At 36.0% G+C, this 13,801-nt stretch overlaps 1 protein-coding gene across 1 annotated transcript; it reads left to right on the top strand.

The window, feature by feature from the left end:
- The first annotated feature begins 1,396 nt into the window (after window positions 1–1,396).
- OTULIN (OTU deubiquitinase with linear linkage specificity) lies at window positions 1,397–13,287 on the top strand. The gene is made up of 7 exons (XM_009883741.1): window positions 1,397–1,713; window positions 5,488–5,561; window positions 6,387–6,481; window positions 7,732–7,875; window positions 10,207–10,332; window positions 11,411–11,680; window positions 12,981–13,287. The coding sequence occupies exons 1-7, from the start codon at window positions 1,397–1,399 to the stop codon at window positions 13,173–13,175; spliced, it is 1,221 nt and encodes a 406-aa protein (XP_009882043.1). The 3' UTR covers window positions 13,176–13,287.
- The last annotated feature ends 514 nt before the right edge of the window (window positions 13,288–13,801 follow it).

The raw sequence follows: 13,801 nt of genomic DNA, 5'->3' as shown, positions 1-13,801 counted from the left end.
TGCCCAGGGGAGCGGGGCTGGGATTAATCGGGGCAAGGTGCGCAGCTCTCCTTTTGAGCTTCGTTCTGCGGGACAGCTTGGTACACAGCAGGGCTCCAGTGCGAAAGGACAGTGACATATGGGAAAGAAAGGTCTGTGGCAGTTTTCTGTCTCAAGATAGAAACGTCTTGTACAGCTTTAAGGTGTATATAGTGGCTATGTAGAAAGACATTGAAGTGCTGGAGCGTGTGCAGAGGCAACAAAGGGCAACAAAGCTGGTGAGGTGTCTGGAGAATAAGTTGTATGAGGAGCAGCGGAGGGAATTGGGGTTCTTAAGTCTGGAGAAAAGGAGGCTGAGGGGAGACATTGCTCACTACAACTACCTGAAAGGAGCTTGTAGAAAGGTGGGGGTCAGCCTCTTCTCTCTAGTGACAAGCGATAGAACAAGAGGAAATGGCCTCAAGTTACACCAGAGTAGGTTTAGATTGGCTGTTAGGAAAAAATTCTTCACTGAAAACTTGTGAAGCATTGGAACAGGCTGCCCAGGGAAGTGGTGCAGTCGCCATCCCTGGAGGTATTTAAAAGACGGGTAGATGTGGTGGTTAGAGACATGGTTTAGTAGTGGTGTTGGCAGTGTTAGGTTGATGGTTGGACTTTATGATCTTAAAGGTCCCTTCCAACCTAGGTGTTTCTATGATTCCATTAAGACTGTTAGTTCTGAGGTGGCCAGCCTGGACAGCAATGGTAAGAATTGTCTAGAACATGAATGGGACAACTGCAAAGCAAACCATAATTTTTTTGGGAGGGTTATGTATCAATTTAAGGTAAATATCCTGAAAATTTACTGTACGGGTACATCTAAGCCTTTGGAGAACTTGCTAGAATGGATTGTAGAAAGTCCTGTCTTAATAACTTGGAAAACATATTGCCAGAAACAAAGATCAGATTTTTTTCTGCATTAAGCAATAATCCTGATGCAATGGGGAAGTTTCGTGGAGCACCAGGTGAGTTTGTAAAAATCATCCTCTTGCAGGACTGAAACTTGTTTCGTTGGGATTCTGTTAATCCTCAGGTTTTTAGGTGAGAATGCCCCTTGAGAAGAGCAGGTATTCAGTCAGGGCACTAATTCTAGTGTGGTTTGTTTGAGGAACTGGCACAGGTTAGCCTTGATAAGAAATGAAATTTGCTTGCCAAGGAGATGAGTTTGAAAATAACTTGGGTGCTGTGTTGTCTTACCAAGCTATTCTGGATTTTATTCCTGCTTTTGAATAATTTAAGTACCTTCTGAATCCTCAGAATGTAACATAATTATGAAAATACTGTAATTTTTCTCAAAACATGTGCTTCCGTTCTTCTGTGAGAGGTGCTCTTCATACATTTCTCCATTCTTCAAAGCCAGGATAATTTTCAAGGGTGGATGACGGAACCAGACAGACTTCCTGTTGGTACAGAACAGACACAGAAAAAAGAGAGTGTTGCCACCATACAGTTGATGCAGCATGAAAAGGAAGTTGGTGTTCCTTCTAATGAACTTAGTTCAGCAAATGCAGCTACTGACCAGAAGGAGCAATCTACATCAGAAATAAGAAAAGACTGTGGATACAGAAGTACTGGGAGACCTGAGAAGACAGATATGATTAAATCACACATGACAGATCAGGATGCATCTAGAAACTGTGAACTGTATCTACCTGTGTCTAGTAATTGTTCAGCAGTGGAATCATCTGAGGACAGGTGAGGATTTTTTTTTTAAGACATTAACAGCTTTTCTATAGAAAGGGATGGGTACTTTCAGTTCATGAAAGTGAATTTCTTGGCAAAATTTTATATATGTTAATGTCTCGGTGAAATACATCTAAATGTCAAATCTTAAACTCTGAAGGCCACCTTCACCCTTTAGATAAATTGCTTATTTTTATAGTTATCTTTCCCCATCTAAGGGAATAACTGATGCGACATTAAGCTTGTAAGAGTAGCATGTAGAGAATGGGGAACTAAGAAATGAAGGTAGACACTCTGGCAGCTTGGTTTTAACCTTGTGAATGCTTTGTTAGGTGCAGTGCTGACAGTCATTTATGATTGACAATCATAACACTTCAGCTTGGTGTGTGTTTGGTTTTTTTTGTAAACCTCCTGCTATAGGCTGAAGTGAAAATTTGGTTGTGTGATTCAGATCTGACAGTAGAAGTCTTTGTAAGAATATTTGGTATCTGAAGGAAGATATAAATATGAAGGTTTTAACAAAAGATATTCCAAACTTCTGAAAGCAAAATAAATACATGTTAAGAGTGGCTTTATTTTGTTGAAGAATATATTAATAAAGTACTAGAAGGAAGTGATTTCTAATTAATCCTCTTTCTGTAGGTAGTCAGTGGACTATTTTAGATCCTATCCAAACTCAGCAATAGTTGCTGACATAGTGAAAACATCACTAAAAATAAGTACATGTTTTCAAGGATGCTTTTAAAATCTTATGTCATTACAGAGTAATTTAATCACCATCCAATATATTAATGTGAGTTTTTTAATATTCATACTCATTTAACATTAATACACGTATTAATATAAATGTGTATTAAGTGTATTTCGCATGTTGGCAGAAGTGTGGTACATAAGGATCTCTATCCTTCTGAATTTTTAAATTAGCTGCTACTTGGCATACTAATTCTATTTGATCTAATATGCCTTTACATGAACTATTAATAGTGATGAGTTTAACATCAAAAAAAATTAAATATTTATCCCTTCATGATAACAAACAGAAGACTTTAAGCATTGTTTTTGTTTTCCTATGATGTTTTCAATACTGGGAGGTGTAGTCCTGCAAATCTATTAGTATTAAGATATTTGTTTTGCCTGTAGTCCTTTCCCTTCTCTCCAGGTTAGTTTTCCTTGCTTCCATTGGGGTTTAGGGTTTTTTTGTGTGTGTGGTGTGGAGGCTTTTTTGTTTTTAAAATGCAAAACCCAGGATACTTTAAAATGTGATATCCTGGGTTTTTTTCCTTAGTATTTTTGGTTCAGCAGAATCTGATTTACTATTTCAACAATTTATGTGTTTACACACAACACTACACACTTTCTTTTGTGCATGCTTGTTTTCATTTAATTATTCTTTTCCATCTGTTATTTTATTTTAACTCTATTGTTAGATACTAGTATGAAGATTAATAGGGAAAGGCTTTAGTTTCCACATTCTTGTTTCCATAGATTTACGTAACAGTTGCTGTGCTAGAACAATGCTAAGACGCACTTTCATCTCTGAAATGAGAGTGCCTGTACAGATAGATTGCACCTCTAGCTGCCTTGATTTCAAAACACCTCAGTTAAATTGCAGTACTTTGTTTATGCTGAATGTTAATCTCTCACGTTCTGAATCTATGGGTTCTATTTTTGTCAACTCCCAGAAAGAAGATGGGGTAATATCCGCAGAAGGAACATGACGCTGCTTACTCTACACCAAACTTCTTTTTTGGTTGACCTAACTAGTTTACTAAGTTGGGCAGTTTTTCTCTTTGTACATTATAACCTAAATGTATTTGAGGAAGTATCCCAAAGTAATGCTCCCCACCGCCCCCCGCCCCACCACTTCCCATGGGATCCCTTGTAGAAGCAGGTTTGTTCATGCTCCGCCGGGAAGGTTGTTGCTTTATATTTTAAATATTTAGCTTATGGATAAGCTAGGCTAGAGATCGCTGCTGTCAGATACCAAGTTGTTTGGGTTTTTTTTTGTTTGGGTATTTTAAAGGTTATTAAGCATCCTTGAAATTCTTCACAAACCTTAGTGGATGTTAATCTCTGCTGAGAAATAAGACTATACATGGAAATTAGTGTTTGTCCAGTGCCACACTGTAACAAGGATATGGACTTGGGATAAGTATTTCTGTGATTTTAGTTCTCAGCAGGTAGTACTTTTTTTATCGAGTACTGTGTTTAAGATCTACTGCATCTATTGTTTCTCTTTTAATTAATAATTTTGTAGTAGCATTATGAATCAGATTTCAAGCAGCTACTTGAGCACCCAAGAAACCTAGTTTGAAACTTGAGTAAAAACTAAACTGTAGTTTCATATGACTGCACAGTAGATGACAGTTTTCTGGTACTAGCTATATTTGTCTTTGGTACTACACTTTTTTATTCTCAAGGGAAGTACATGCAAATGGGTTAGAAATGTTACCTTTTTAAGGTAAGCTGGTTTGGATGTAAAGAGAGAGCCATAATTTGTCAGAGTATTCTTTTAGATTTAATGAGAGTAATCTAATTACCAGCTGGCTACATTAAACCCTTTCTTGCAGTCTTCCCAAGGTCTTGTCCTCTCTTAGTAATGTAAGATAGGACAGGGTCATTGCTTTAATTTCTTCCTGTTCTTTTGCAAGCACACTGTGGTTTGATTTTTTTCTTTTTTTTTAAGTAGTAGATTAGAACCAACTAATAGTAGTGGGCAATGAACAATACTTTCAGGTTTTTTTCTGCACATGTACTTTCTTCAAAATACAAATTTTTAATGTAACCTTCTTTTAGTGATAAGCCTAAATGATTTACTAATGTGTTCGGTGGTGTATGGTTTTTTGAAGTATTTTAACTGTGAAACTGTGATGTTCTTAAAGTTTATTTGCTAGATGTAATTAGATGACAAATGCCACTCAGAATCACGTTTAAAGGAGTGTGCAATTTATTGTCTGTTTTTTGAACACTGCATAGACCTCCATTCTCAACAGTAATGTTCACACCCTAGCTTCAAGATCTGTTCTTGATAATGCTAGGCTGCGCATAGAAACAATATCCTTTTAGGCCATCATTTCCTTCCTCATGGTCATAACTTGACTTCAGAATGTCTGTAAATAGGCTCAAGTGGAGACATTTGACTCTTAAGACAGTGTACCTTGACCAAAAATCCCATATTATTTGAGGAAGAAATGTTTGTCTGGATTCCAGTTAGCCTGTAGGCTGCAGTTTGGATCGTGCTTAGAATTTTGCTTTCTTTGAGTTCATAGCATTCAAACCAGCTGCAGATAGCTGGCTACTTTTCATTGTGATATTGTCACGTACTCTGCTCACTACTAGGCAGGTGGCTCAGGCCCACTGGAGCATAGATACAAAGCTTTGGTGAGTAACGCATTCTTAGTTGCATGCATAGGTTGTAGTATTTGTATACTCAGCAATTAGGCATTTTGGCTTGTATCTTTCTCAAATTTATCCTGTAAAATTCACAAATACAAAGGGCCTTGAGCACTCTGTAGTCTCCATACAATCAGCAGAAGAGCAATTCAGGCAGTGATTTGTTACCAATGTAGGTGTCGTAAATAAGGGAGGGGAACAGTTGAGAGGGGTTTTTTTAAATTTTTTTTTTATAACTCACATTGTTTTTATGAAAATGTGTAAGATGGAAAGGAAATTGAGTTGAGCTTATAACTGGGGAAAGACTGAATTACTTGCCTGTAAACAGGGGAAAAGGTAAATGACTGCAAGACTTATGCTGTTACATGAAGTATCTGTTAATTTTTATTGCAGTGAGGAGGACATGTATCGAGACGCAGAAGAAATAGAGAGAGAGAAAATACTACTTTCTGAGACAAGCTTTTCAGGTACATTCGAGTTTTGTATGATGTTTCAACTACAGTATTACCATTCATCACATTAATTCCTTACAAACCATCACACTAATTTGTGATGATTTGACACCCTTGTTCCAAGGATTTTTGTGCACCAATGTATTTGTGCAATAGAAGTTGCTTACCATGGCTGAGTACATTGTACAGTTTAATTTATGAAAAGATCAGTTTTATGTAAAACTAGTTGCTCTTAGTATATTTTTCCCATGATTCTATAGTTACTTGACAAGAGAATGTGAATCCTTTGGAAAGCAGTCATATAGCCTATGTTACAAGTGTGCTTGAAAATTACTGATTTATAGTCATTACAGCAACATCTGTTGCTGGAATCCCTTGATAACCTTAGTGCTGTCTGTTTTGGAATGAAGGCTGCTGGGATTATGAAAGAAAACTGTATTTCGTTTTTCTACCACTTTTTCTGATTTATTCAGAAAGATCTATTATCTTTCTCCCTTATAGTCTGGCTGCTGAAAGAAGAAGAAGAGCTTTCACCAAGTATTTTTCTGACTGCTAAAAAAATTAAGAGTACATTACTAATTTCTACTCTTTGCCAATTAATCATTTGCAGAAGAGAGGAGCAGAGTGTTCTCTACTTTGTTTGACTATATCATTATTTTTCTTCACTTGTCATTTGGACAGTGGTTTCCCCTCAGATATTAATAATTACTTAGTAGCTATAGGTTGTGCTGCCAGTCTCCTTTCGGCACCAATGTTATTTTAAAGTGATTTAGAAATTCAATGCTTTTTCCATGTTCTGTTTCACAGTTCTCAGTATAATGTTACCTTCTATTTTGACAGAATATAAACTAAGTGTTGCACCTGAAATGGACATCATGGAGTACTGCAGAAAAGAATGGAGAGGAAATACACCAGTAGCAAAAAGGATGAGAAAGGTATGGGTTCTTTTTGTTGAATTTTATTGGACTTTTTGTTTTCATTTGTATGTTTAGTAGGTGACTTCCTGTGGGAACAATCCTTAAAACAGGAAACACAATAGCAGTGTTTTCCAGTGTCTGCTCTTAGAAGTGGCTGACAACTGGAAGATGATTTTGTTTGTACTTATTCAAAATGTGTTTTTTAGTAAGGCTTGTTTATAGTTCAGGGTTTTGATTATTACTGTTCTTTGTTACTGTTTTCAGTTGAAGTTTTAAATTTTATTACCATAGAATGGTAATTTTTTTGGGCTGTTGAAATGGCAGAGAGAGAACCAAACTTTTTAGCAGAAGGCAAATAACTGAAGCTGATGAATTGCCTGAATTTTGAGATGGAGAGCTTTAATGAATAGGCTTAGTTTTTCTTATTTTTTTCCTCAATTCTTATTTTTTGTAGGTTTTGGACTAGTTTTCTTATGTTAATCTTGAGCTAGAATGGTAGAAAATAAAGCATAACCTTGGTTGGGTTTTTTTTGTTTTGTTTTTTCAACACAATTTGCAAATTTAGTGATATGTATGAATAAAACTGAAAAATACTTTCCATAAATCAAAAGATCAATGTATCACCTTCAAGAGATTAGTGTGAGAAATGCACAGGGCATCAGTTTTTGCTAGGTTAGCTGAAGAGACATGCTGAGCTTAAGTTACATTTGAACGTTGCTGCTTCTGCTAAAAGTGTATGTATGGGAACAGCAGGGAGGGGACAAACGTGCTGAGGCATGTGTCAAGATATTTCAGTATACACACAAATTTTCCTGGAGGCAAAAGCAAACTACGTGTGGCATGTATTGGGTAAATGGAATAAACTATTGCTGAAACTTCTTGTAAGCATGATACATTTTTTTTAGATTTATGGTCTTGTGTGTGTATGTTTGCATGTTTGGATTTTTTTTTTTGAAACCTAAGTACGCCAGCTACCCACGTTTCAATGATATTTCTGCACTGTCATCAAATAAATGCCACAACCAATTATCTGCTTAGATTTCTTTGGTGTATTGTTTGTTATTCAGCACAACTAGGGAAGTTATTTTCAAAGCATAATTTGTGACAAAAGCATTTGAACTTCCACAATTAGTAGTCGATTAAACCTTTTTAAAAAATATTAGCATTTGGATGCTAATATTCCCAATATCTTCTATGATTACCAGTGCATGACTTAAAAAATGTCTTATTAATGCTTTCATGTCACTTGGATTTTGTGTTTTTTCTAGGGATATGAGGCAGTTGCTCAGAAGTTTGCATCTATAAGGAGAGTACGAGGTGATAACTATTGTGCTCTCAGAGCAACTCTTTTCCAGGCACTAAGCCAAGCTACCCAGTTACCAAACTGGCTGCAGAGTGAGAATTTTACTATGGTACGTGTTAAACTCTGATCTTCTGACAGTAGATGAATGTTGGTTCTAACCTATTTGATAATTTTATGATCTCATTTCTCTATTATGCTATATATGCTTACTTCTTAATATCCCTCGAATTAAGAAGTGGTAGTGTTCAGTTTTGTTATAAGTTTACAGTGATTCTTTTAACTTGGAATTGAGTCCAGGTTCTCCTAGTTTGCCGTTTATGATATATAAATGTTACTATAGTGCTGACTGTAATGCAACTTGTCTATCTTCATCTTGCCCTCTTGGTTTCTTCTTACTGCATGTAATACAACAGCAAGAGGTTTCCCACAAGACAGCTGGTAGTAACAAAAAATATAAGCAACTTATTCTAAGCACATTTGAAAAAAAACAAACAAACAACAGCTTTTCAAAATTATCATATGTATTCTTGTGTGCCGTATATGGTTTCTTTAGAAAAGTGGATTTACAAATTGGATACTGCAGACTTTTAGGAATGTGTGTGTTACCCGTGTCTTAAACGTTACTTAAAATAAGTGTAAGAGCAACTCCAACCTGATACAAGGGACAGTTTTTATGGAGCATTGAAGGATAAGCAGGTAAGATGTCTTACTAAGAGTAGAAGAAGAATATTCCAGAAATTGTCTTGCATCAACGAAGTTCATTTGGTGATATCAGTGAACACGGAAGAAACATGTAAGAAGCTGCCTATGCAAAAGTGGCCCGCTTCAGGGCAGTAAGGTTCCAGTTATCCAGGTTGCTGCTGGACGTGTAAATGGTGAATGTCTGATGCAGGCTCTGTGTGTAGGCTAGCAATCCAGGTAGAATCAAACTCCTCTCATTAGCTTTGTCTGTAACTTTAGAGGCCATCTTAAAATTTCTCATTGTGGTCACTATCATTGTTAAGTAAATATCTGCTGAATTTTTTTTTTTGTAATTACTCATAAAAATATTTCTATGAAATGTTTCTTACTGCAGCATTATATTGTAAAAAGATACCCTTTTTATAAAAAGAATTCTCCGAGCTGACAACCATCTCCACATTATCAAACTATGCCAGATAGTTTCCCAGTGCTCCTTTAAAGAACATGCAAACTATTTAAAGTGGTGTACTTTGCAGTTTTTAATGATGTTCACCTATCTTTGTTCCTAGTGATTTATAGAGGAAAATATGTCATATGGTAATTAACATTTTGTTTAAAAAGGTGTACAGTTATAAAATGAACCAATTGAAATAAGCTGTTAATGCATCAAAGCAGAAGGCATGTAAGAGAAATGTGCGTGGTGACAGCTAACAGTACAACTTTTAACAAAGTTGTGGGTGTTTTCTGGTTTTTGGAGGTGTTTTTTTAAATTTACAACAGTGTTTACATGCCCATTTCTAGTTGTAGAAGTTACTGGTATATAATCTTTGATTGTTTACTTCTATATGTGCAGTTAGTGTAGGACGCCAGGCTGGGTTGGACAAACATCTGTGTATATCTGACAAATACTGGTTGCCATTAAGGAGAACACATTACTAATTTGGAGTCCTGGTAAAATGAAAACTAGCTGGTAATGGCTGATGGCATATGTACTGTTCTAGCCAAATATTTCATTCCTTGTGAGACACAAGCTGCTTTTCCAGTTTTCCAGCAGTAAAATGAGTTAATTAATGAAGGTAAAAAAACTGGGCATGCAACTACCAGGATGTCCTTCAAGAGAAGTGTAAAAGCTCTTTTAACTGAGCAAGTGTAGCATATGAACAGTAAAAGAGGCAGTTCTGAGCCTAAAGTATGATGTGATGCATCAGCTAATCCCCAGATTGTTTTCTGCTTTATAAGAAAACCAGTCCCATAGTGTTTTAATTATGTACCCTGAAAAGAAAACATAGCTTGTGTGTTCTGGACTAAGTAGTGTGCACTCCACCAGGACTTCTGGATTATTTGGTGTATGTCATCACATCTTTAACCTTCTTTTCTGTTGGTTCAGGGACACTTTCAAACACAGTCACTGTCATCTGGTGCTGGAGGTTTTCTTTTAATTAAAAAGAAAAGAAAAGCCATGAGTATCTTAGAGTGATGAATTTTTCCAGTGCTTTATGTATTGGTTAGATCTGGAAATAGTTACAGACCAGTATTCTGACTGTTATCCAGCAAGTATTATAAAGAGCCGGTTGTGTTCTATTATGGTCGTAGAATCATCATAGTACAACATCTGTTTTAAGGGGATTGTTTTCAGGTGCAAACTCTTTTTTTTTTTTTGGGGGGGGAGGCACACACCAAACAGTAAAATAATAATGTGCAAGTTGGTGGCTTTTCCTTTCCAGATTTTTGACTTACTCTGCCTTCTCTCAACTTCCAGCTTCCTGAAAATTTGCTGAGCAAATATGACTGGATCAATCAGTGGCAGCTAAAACAGAAACTGGGCAGGAAGATGGGAGAAATAAGTGAGGAAATTAAAGAATATTTAATACTTCTAAGGAAAAAGGTTGGAAAAGTATTTGTTTATTCTTGGTCACTTGCAAATAAGAAAAATGACAAAGATTTTTGAATGTGGTGAATTTGGCGTAAGGATGCTTTTACTAATGAAATTTTCATTTTACTAATGAAAAAAGAAATCAATAAAAGAGTCAGATCTGTGGGAGTTTTCTGGTCTTCAGCTGCTTGCATTAGCCTGATGTTGGAATTAATTTGTAAGCTCTGCAGAAAACTATTAGTTAGACAGGTTTCAATGAAGAAATTAATCACAGAATCACAGAATGGCTGGGGTTGGAAGGGACCTTCGGAGATCATCTAGTCCAACCCCCAATGTAATGTAACAAAGTAATATTTTTCCTCTGTTATTTCTTGTATTTATTTGAAGGAATGATGTAAACTAAGTCATGGAACAGGTCATGGAAAGAAAAAAAACCTCAAACATATGATAGTGCTGAAGTAATTTCAAAGGAGTAGTTTTTGTTCTATGTCTATACATTTTTATTCTACATTAATGTAACAAGAAAATGATTATGTCCTTTCAGTGTTTGTAGTTTATTACCTAGGCCCATCTTTCACCCCCTTGAAACTCTGGAACCTATTTAAAGACTCTTTCAGTTGTTCCTGTCTTACTGTGTATGCATATTCTCTTTGTTTGAAGGCTTTTAAGTATTTTTTTAAAGGTGGCATTCAAGCAGTTTCTGAGGGTGGGAATGAAATACGCATTCTGAGTAACTGAATAGGATTTATGAGACAGGAAACAGACAAGCTATTATCTTATTGCTTATTGTCCCATGACAATACTTGTTTTGCCACCATACAACTATTTCCAACATACCCTTCTTTTGCTTTGCTTAAGGACTAATTTAAGCAAAATCAGACTAGCTCAACTTGATCTTGATAGGACTACAGCTGTGGAAGTACTCTCAGGTGTTTTTAAAAAGGCACAAAACCCTTCATAAATTAAATTCTGAGTGCCTATGCTGTGCATCTTACAATTACAACATCTTACAACAGCTTTTTGCAGGTCTTGTGTGGTGATGGCTATTGATACATGTTGTGTGGTTTTTTGTGGGTTTTTTTTTTTGTAGTGGAAGAATATAAGTGAAATCAAGGGTCCTATTGAGAAGCAAGAAGCTTGTGATAAGTTGTTTAAAAATGAAGAGGAGGAGTATAGTCTGTATGAAGCACTGAAATTCTTGATGCTTAACACTGCCATTGAATTATACAATGATGATAAAAATGGAAGGAGAGTTCCTGTCTTCTCATGGTTACTGTTTGCACGGGATACATCTAGCAACCCTTGTCAGTTAATGCATAATCACTTGAATCATATTGGTCACAGTGGAGGCCTTGAACAAGTAAGGAGAGATTGTTTTTACAGTGTTATTTTCCTGTTTTGAAGGTTTTTGTTTCATGTGGTGTAAGAAATCATTCAGTTTTTGTTTGATCTTTTATTTGGAAAAATATAGTAGAACTGCATGCCTGTAGTAAGGGTGTGTAAAGGCCTTTGTTTTAAACGCTAATTTTTTTGTGTGTGGCGGCTGACATTTAGGTAGCATCATTCTTTGGAAGTATGATATTCCTTTAATAGAAACATTTGTATTACTCTCTTCCTTAGCTTTTATCATGATATTTTTTAAAAAGCTAATACTCAAATTATGAAGAGAAGATCATGTGTAGTACATATACTGGTTGAATTCTGATAACCTAGTGACAGTTACTGCCTTGTGTGTTGCAGGAACGACACGCATATCACAAACCCCAAAACAAAATGTAGTGGTTAATGAGCTGAATAGTCTGAAAGATTTTAGAACATCCATTTTAAAAGTCCCATTAAATATATTACAAGTGTGATACTGCAGTTAAACTCACTTCTTTCTTATAGACACTAGAAACATGGAAGTATTTATGTTTTGTTTGTGTTTATTAGCTTAAAAATCTGATGACTCTTAAGATAGATCAGACAGGTTGCTGGTACTGTTAAATTAGCTGATTACTTGGTGACTTTTTTGCTGCCTAGTTTAGTCAAAAAGTAACATTGCATATTTTTGTGCTGACTAGATATATTTATTTCAGTGCTATTCTTTGGAAGCTGTTATTTAGAGCAGAGAATTTGCTTGCCACTGTAGTAGACAAGATAGAAGACTTCCCAGCTTCTTTCTTTGAATTCCTTCTGATATCATCAGGTTTTGTAAAGGCTTTCAGCCTGCTTTTTACTTGGCTAGAGAGTTCAGAGTACCCTCTAAGAGAGAAAGGATCAGTGTCTGAAACCCATTCTTGACTTAGTGACTTAACGGGATGAATACTGATATGGAAGAACATCTTTCCTACCTGTTCGTGGCAGTAGGGAAGTGGGATTCTCTGTATAAAGTAGATTTTCTTTAGGACTATTATCCTGCTATGCCATTGATGGGTCTGAAGAGCTCCATGTTAAAGGCATGGTATCATAGAGGTATTTGTGCAGCAATTAAGAATGGCTGGAATGATTGAGATGCTGAAGGAGAGATGCTCATGTATATGCATTCTCATTTACTTTTAATGTTTTTTTTCTTTGAAAAATTACATCTGATAGGTATTAGTTTAGTATTTTTATGAGAAATATCTTGTAAAATGTATGTTTAATTTTACACATCATATTTCTGCTTTTTTCCAATGTAGGTGGAAATGTTTCTCCTTGCTTATGCTCTGCAGTATACCATCCAAGTGTATCGATTATATAAACATAGTACTGATGAATTCATCACGCTTTATCCCAATGACCCGGAGGAGGACTGGCCTGTGGTGACTCTCATAACTGAAGATGACAGACATTATAATATTCCAGTCAGAATGTGCCAAGAGACTACGCTGTAAACGAGTGATTTTTGGCAGACAAACCTGTGCTACTTTTTGAGGTTTCCAGTGCTGTTTTGAAACAGGATGATGATGAAATCTGCGTTATTAAATCTACAACAACTTGAAATCTCATGTTGTAGAAGTTTACATCTGAACTAAAATATCAGATAGGTACTAGCTTAAAGAGTAACAATTTTGCGAGTATGGCCTTTGTTGCCCATAAACCCCCCCCAGCAAACACAACAAAAAAGCCTTCTGCAATCTTTTTTTTTTTGAAGGCCTTACTCTGAATAGGAATGCAAAAACTATAGATGTACTTCTTTTGAGAAGATAGGTGAGGCTTTGTGGTAATACATAAGCTGACCTTCTGCTCCCTAAAATAATGAGGCAATGATGAATTGAAATTTCTGGAAAAGTAAAGTGGTGGTGTCCTGACTGATATTTGTATTGCTGCTTAGAAGCAATTTGAACAAATCTTGGGTCTCAGGAAGCAATATAATTCTCTTGCAGTTGGAATTCAATGCCTGCCATAGTTTATGCTATGAGAGATGTTATTTAAAGTTTTCTAATGCTTTGGGGTTTTTTCCGATATTAATATCTCTTATTTAGAAGCCAATCGTCTGTTACGCTGAAAATAAAGAGCT

This window comes from Charadrius vociferus, unplaced genomic scaffold (assembly GCF_000708025.1).
Source record: "Charadrius vociferus isolate BGI_N301 unplaced genomic scaffold, ASM70802v2 scaffold103, whole genome shotgun sequence".
Classification (NCBI taxonomy): Eukaryota; Metazoa; Chordata; class Aves; order Charadriiformes; family Charadriidae; genus Charadrius; species Charadrius vociferus.
The sequence above is the reverse complement of the archived record's forward strand: the minus strand, read 5'-3'. Positions and strand labels throughout refer to the sequence as shown.